The sequence below is a fragment of the Arachis duranensis genome, chromosome 3, assembly GCF_000817695.3.
Source record: "Arachis duranensis cultivar V14167 chromosome 3, aradu.V14167.gnm2.J7QH, whole genome shotgun sequence".
Lineage (NCBI taxonomy): Eukaryota > Viridiplantae > Streptophyta > Magnoliopsida > Fabales > Fabaceae > Arachis > Arachis duranensis.
The window spans coordinates 28,260,283-28,266,727 of NC_029774.3; the positions used below are offsets into that span (position 1 = coordinate 28,260,283).

Genomic DNA, 6,445 nt, shown 5'->3' on the forward strand with positions numbered 1-6,445 from the left:
TGAAGAACAAAAAAAAGGGACTCAAAAATGAAATGACGCTAAAATTAGATATGAGTAAGGCATATGATAGGATAGAATGGAACTTTCTTTAGTTTATATTGGAGAAGTTTGGTTTTGACTCCCGATGGATCATGTAGATTCAAGAATTAGTGACAACTGTTTCTTATTCTATCATTGTGGAAGGACAACCCTATGGTTTCTTCAAACCAAATATAGGTATTCAACAAGGATCCTCTGTCTCCCTATCTTTTTCTTTTCTGTGCAGAAGGTCTCTCCTTGCTACACAAGGCAGAACAAAATAGACTAATTCAGGATCTTCAGATACATAGGCGATCTCCCAGGGTCAACCACCTCCTCTTTGCTGACGATTCCATCTTATTCTGTAAGGCTAATCCTGAAGCATGTTCAAACATCCTACATTTATTGAATTCTTATGAAAGCATCATTGGCCAGAGGGTAAATCTTAATAAATCTGCTGTATTCTTTATCCATAATATTCCCTCCACTACTCGTACACTACTGGCTAACTCTATGAATATTAATCATATTGGGGCCAGGATAGATACATTGGTTTGCCTTCTACAGTCTCTAAATCGAAAAATGCTTCTTTTAGTATGATCAAAGAGAAGGTTCGGAAAAGAATCCAAGGGTGGAAGCGCAATCTTCTATTGTCAGGTGGTAGACAGGTATTGCTTAAGGCAGTGGGAGAAGCTATTCCTATTTATACATTGTCTTGCTTCAAGTTTCCTGATGGTTTAATTTCGAAAATTCACTTTCTACTTTCTTAGTTATGGTGGGGACAAAAAAGTTCTAAAAGGCGGATGGCTTGGATTAGCTGGGACACTATAACTCGCCCATGAAGAGAAGGAGGCCTTGGATTTAAAGATCTCAGAATCCAAAATCTGGCGCTTTTAGACAAACAGTTTTGGTGACTTGTAACACAACCTACTTTCTTATTATCCAAAATCCTAAGAGGTAAATACTTTAGCAATGGTAATGCTATAACTGCATAAATTGGAGTCTTACATTCTTGGGGATAGAGGAGCATGCTGGAAGACCGAAAGATTGTTGAAAAAGGTCTTAACTGGGCTGTGGGTACTGGAGAGAATATCCGAATTTTTTAGGATTCTTGGCTGCCTCGTCTATATCCTTTAATGATTTCTGACATGCCAAACAGACAGGCTATTTCTGAGTTGGTTCCAAGAGTTAAAAATCTAATTACTAAAAACAGGAATTGAAATCAGAATCTCATTTAAGAATTATTTTTTCAAGATGTTGCAGACAGAATTTTGTCAGTTAAAATTCAGCAGAGTAGGGACAAATTGCAATGGGATTTAAACAAATCCAAGCAATATGATACATGTTCAAGTTATAGAATTGGCTATTTATTTTACCATCCGCCTTTGGAGCTTTGCCCTAATTATATGCAATAGAAAAAGCTGTGGATTGATCTATGGAAGTTGAACTTGCCTCACAAAATTAAGCTATTTATCTGGAAAGCTCTTCATGGCCGGCTTCCGGTGCTTGTTCAGATTCACAATCGCATCTCATCTATATCGCTAATAAACCCCTGCTATCATGAAGCAACAAAAACAATCACTCATGTTTGATCGATTGCTCTAGAATTAAAGAAGTATAGTCTCAGAGTTATTTTCGTGATTGTCTTCCCCCTCAGAGCCCTAACGACCTTTAGACATGGTGGATTGCATCAACAGAGATGCTTAACCCGTTGAAGAATGCTGACCGTAATCCTTAATTGCTTGCCATCATTTGCTGGAACTACTGGAAAGCTCGCAACCAGTTAATTTTTGAAGGTTCTACTTCAATGCCGTCTACCATTCTAGCAAGCTCTGTCAAGTTACTCCGTGAAATCCAAAGAACTCCCAATTTAGATCGTCATCTCCATGAAGCAAACTCTTAGTTTCATTCAATTTGATTTATCATTCTTTCTTTTTTAAGATTTTTTTTCGTTTTTTGACCATGCACTATTAGATGAATACCTTCAGTGTATTGTTTTAAAAAATCCCTACCTTTTATGATGTTATCCTGCTTTTGGACATCTTTATATTTTATTTTTCAATAATTAATGAAATATAAGCTACTATTTTAAAAAAAATATATACCTTGACCCCAAAAATTATTTCAATACCAAAAGGAGTACATCACAAAATTTACAAACAAACTTTAGATTTTTAGAATAAATTGACAAAAATTTATATAAAAAAAATTAGAATAGATAAAAATACATCACAAAATTTACAAATATTAACATATATTTTAAAGATTATTTTTTATAGACAAAAATATTCATATTTTACAAATCCACAACAATATGATATTTTTGTTTGTCGAAAACAAATTTTGTGATGTACATTAATATTTACAAATTTTAATTTGTATTATTGTCCATCCAAAACTTTTTTACTGTATACTTTTATCTATTTATTTTATATTTTTATCAAAAATATTATTTATATATTAAAATTAATTTTTGTGATTAATTTTAGTGGACATCTAGCTAGCGGCGGTTCTTTTAGCGATTTGCGGCGGTTTTTAACCGCCGCGGAACAAAATTTTAGCGGTTCCACAAGCGTTGCCTATTAGGGGGTGGAAATTTGATTTTGCGGCGGTTTTGAAAAACCGCTGGCACAACCGCAGCAAATCAAAGAATTGATTTTGCGGCGGTTGCAAAACCCGCTATTCTGTCAGCGGATTTAAAAAAAAATTTGCGGCGGTTTAAAACCGCCACAAATCTATGTTGGATTTTTTTAAAAAAATGAGACAGTTTTGAATTGTCTCAATTTCATACCTGGGCTTATTAAAAAACTGAATAACGGGAGGAATTAATTATGTACTCTATTTGCATTTGTAACAACATATTGGTCCACCTGTAAGTGAATCTATATACACTTTATTTGCATTTGTAAACAAAAAACAAGAATGCAGTGCATTTATGTGTAGTACACAACAGTTACATGAATTCACATGGCAAGTATTTCTGCTTCTGATCCGGGTTTCCATTCCTCATCTAAACGAAACAAAAGATGCAATCCTAAAGGCTTGTCAGATTATCACCAAACATACAACGAATGAGACTTAAGCTCCATTCAGTTACCAGTTGATTGATACACAGGTTTGAATGAGCACCATAAGAAAGGCCAACAGATCCTGAAGCACGGCTTATCTCTTCCATTGCTATACAGTGATACAAGTAACCGAGACCAAGCCCTCCATATTCCTCTTCAAATGAGCATATATAACATTTGATAAGTTTGTTGGAATACAAGACATCATAATCTTAAAAAGAAGCCAAGTGTACTAGTATGAGGTTCACAACCTGCAAGGTAAACTAGCATATACCCTTTAAGTTGAGTGCATCGTATTGAATTCATTTATGAACATCTATTATGTTTACAACTTTACATTCATCAAATAATTTGCAGAAGAAAAAGGATCGAAATCAAAATAGCGGATAACACCCACAGAAAATTGAGGCAGTGAAGTAAGGGGGAAGAATCAAACTACCTGGTGCAGTAATCCCATGAAGGTTAAATTCTCCCATGCTTTTCTCCTAAATTACATATAAAACATAAACACATTTCAGAATTATCCAAAAGTTTGTTTTGTGGAGAAGATAAAGTAGATCCTCATATTAACCTTTGGAAAATAATTTGTGTGGTCTATTTTTGAAGCATGAGGTGCAATGTGTTCCGTTGAAAATTGAGAAACACTTTCTTTGAACTGTACGATGCAATAAAACCTTCAGATTGTTAAAAGCATGACATAGTACACTTTTTAATAAGCAGAATAAATGTTGGTGTAAAGAATTAAGTTTTTTTTTTTTAAGATAATAAAGTAATGACATTGGTGGGTGATATCATTGACCATGTTCATGTCAAGGATCTTAAGTCAATGATATGATTGATCACATCAACATTAAAAACACTCTTCCCTCATATTAAAGGTAACAATCACAATCAACCCTACAACAACCATTTCACCAACCAGTCTTCTAACAATAATAAATCATCTGTACTTCATCCTAAAGAAGAATTAATAATAAACACCATAAAACCCAAACAGGGGATCCAGATTTTCTTTCATGTTTTCTTCCAAAAAAGAAAGTTGAATACTTTTTGCTAAAAAGGAGCTTATGTTTGTGGGGAACCTGAATCTGAGTATCATCGAAGAGCAAGGAAGTGGAGAAAGCAGCAGCACGGTAAGACGAATGTGTTGTTTTCATGTGTTTGAGTGAATAATAGAAATACCATTTCAACAACCCAGTTGATATAGGAGAATATAAAACAGGTATGTGCACAATAAACAGCAGGTATGTGCACAATAAACAAGCCAATAAACAGCAGTACGATATTACAAGCATAATAATTAGCAAGCTTATGTAGTGCTCACATCATTATTGTCAACCAAAACCATAACAATTCCTCTTCAAATCTCTTCATACCTCCATTACCACTTGAACACAACCTAATTAAAATTTAAATTTGATCACAAATCTTCTATTTTCAGTATTCGGGATTTGGGATGAAGATGCCAGAAGGAATCCTTCAAACAACAATTGAAGAGATTTTGCATGGGGAACAATGTTCAAACCATAAGGGAGTAAAATTCTAATTCACATTAGTATTTTCTTGCTTTTATGTTTATTCAACTCAAACAGTACACACCAAAGTACAAAAAGAAGACGGAAAAAATTGCAGCATACTGGAGAGGAAGAATAACAAGATCAGCTGCGATTACCTGGAAAGAATAATAAGAGCAGCAATGTTTTTGTTCTGGATTTGGAAGTTTGGAGGTAGCAACGCACGAGAAGGCAATGCAAGATTGATAAATAGAAGAGTGGCTCTTGCTCTTGCTCTTGCTCTTACCAGATTTCAAAGCTCTTGCTCTGCCTGCAAAAAATGTTGTCCATATTCCAGAAGGGTGCTTCTTTCAGCACTATAACTACCAAAGCTGAATGTAATTTTAATGAAAAACAACAATAAAAATTGACTTCAATAATTAACAGAATTGGAAATTTCAATAATGGCATAGCAAAATCACACAAGTGCTAAGATAGAGAGCTTCAATCACAGAATAATCTAAGTTCATCCCATGAGAAGGATGAAATTGCCACACAATGCTAAATAAAACTTCCAAATTATAGAAACAAAATCCGTATTCTATTGGAACATATCTCAATAACATAATAGTTAATTGAATTGAAGGCAAAATCTTCGATCTAAAATCGAAGTGAATTGAATTGAAAAAAAAAAGGGAACATGGTGATAATCTTCGGAAGGGACAACTATAGCATCAAGAAGGAGAGAGTAAGAATACATCAAAGAAATGAACTTAGAAAGAAAGTTAGGAGAATAGTGGAACAAAATAGAAGCAGAGCAGTTTCAAAAAAGGAAGAAGCAGAGTTACCAGTGAATCTGTCCTGGTTTCGGCGACGGTTGTAACTGGTGGCGGCGTGTGCGATGGCGACCTCCTCTCCCTATTTGGACCCTAATGGCGATGGGAATAGGGTGCGACGGCGACGGCCTTGACCCCAATCGACGGCAGCGACGGCAGCAGAGCAGGACGGTGCGAGAACGGACCTCCTCCTTCTCGCCTGCGTTCATCGTCTTCTGCTTCTCCTTCACTCTTCGTCGTTCTTCTCCTTCATGAGCGTGCGCACTCCCTCTCTTCGCGAACTCTCTCTCTCTCTTCGGCTTCAGTGGTGACGACGGCAAGCTTAGTGGTGGCGGCGGTGGCAAGACGCGATGGTGAAGACCCGCGATGAGGACGACGACGGCGCTGGCTTCGCGGTGAGCTTATGCGATCTCCCTCTCTCTTTGCGGTTCTTTCTCTTGCGGTTCTGGCTTTCCGACGGCACGGCAACGCGACGGCGGCGGCGAACTCAGCAGCGCCGGCCCGGCTCCTTCCTCCCTTCCCTCTTCTTCTCCCTTTTCCCTCTTTTCTCTTTAGGTTTCTCTTTTCCTTTTTTACGCTGTTGCTGAGTGTTGTTGTGTTTTTGGGAAGGGGGAGATTGAAATATTGCCCCCAAAAAAAATCTAAATTAGCTTCGGTTCTAAAAAATTCATGGCAAAACCTTATTAAATAGCTGTTCTTCCAACTTTCACCACTAAAACAGCTAGAAAACCATCAGATAGCTGCGGTTGTGAAAATAGCTGCTAGTTGTCCGCAGCTATCTTCCGTTTTTGTGGTAGTATAGGAGAGTGTTTTCTCAGAACACGAGATTTTGTTCCTTCAAAGAGCTTTCTAAACTAATCTTAATTTCTTTACAAACCATAAAACTAAATAACTTTCACTGTCCAACCAACATCACTGTCACACTTATCACGTAACATCGTACCCATACACTAGTTCAGATCTCATATTACAATAATGGCAAATTTGGGATAATTGACCACAATAAAAAAAGACTTCGAAATTCCTACAG

At 36.5% G+C, this 6,445-nt stretch overlaps 1 protein-coding gene across 2 annotated transcripts; it reads right to left on the reverse strand.

The window, feature by feature from the left end:
• Positions 1-2,818: 2,818 nt before the first annotated feature.
• Positions 2,819-4,729, reverse strand: LOC107478365 (isovaleryl-CoA dehydrogenase, mitochondrial-like). Of its 2 annotated transcripts, XM_052258820.1 has the most exons (5): positions 4,169-4,710; positions 3,658-3,741; positions 3,526-3,571; positions 3,116-3,240; positions 2,823-3,028 (listed from the first exon to the last, which is right to left on the reverse strand). In XM_052258820.1, exons 1-5 carry the CDS (start codon positions 4,379-4,381, stop codon positions 2,972-2,974), a joined length of 525 nt encoding a protein of 174 aa, XP_052114780.1. In that variant the 5' UTR covers positions 4,382-4,710; the 3' UTR covers positions 2,823-2,971. The 2 variants fall into 2 exon arrangements, with proteins under 2 accessions (XP_052114779.1, XP_052114780.1); XM_052258819.1 differs by having other exon boundaries at positions 2,819-3,240; positions 4,169-4,729.
• Positions 4,730-6,445: the final 1,716 nt, after the last annotated feature.

Bases quoted from the DNA above. Each gene is read 5' to 3' on its own strand.
- LOC107478365 (XM_052258819.1), bottom strand. From the start codon at position 4,381: ATGCTTGTAATATCGTACTGCTGTTTATTGGCTTGTTTATTGTGCACA. The intron at 3,742-4,168 runs GTTCCCCACAAA...TGCATCGTACAG, and splicing joins TCGATGATACTCAGATTCAG to TTCAAAGAAAGTGTTTCTCA. The intron at 3,572-3,657 runs GTTAATATGAGG...TATGTAATTTAG, and splicing joins ACACAAATTATTTTCCAAAG to GAGAAAAGCATGGGAGAATT.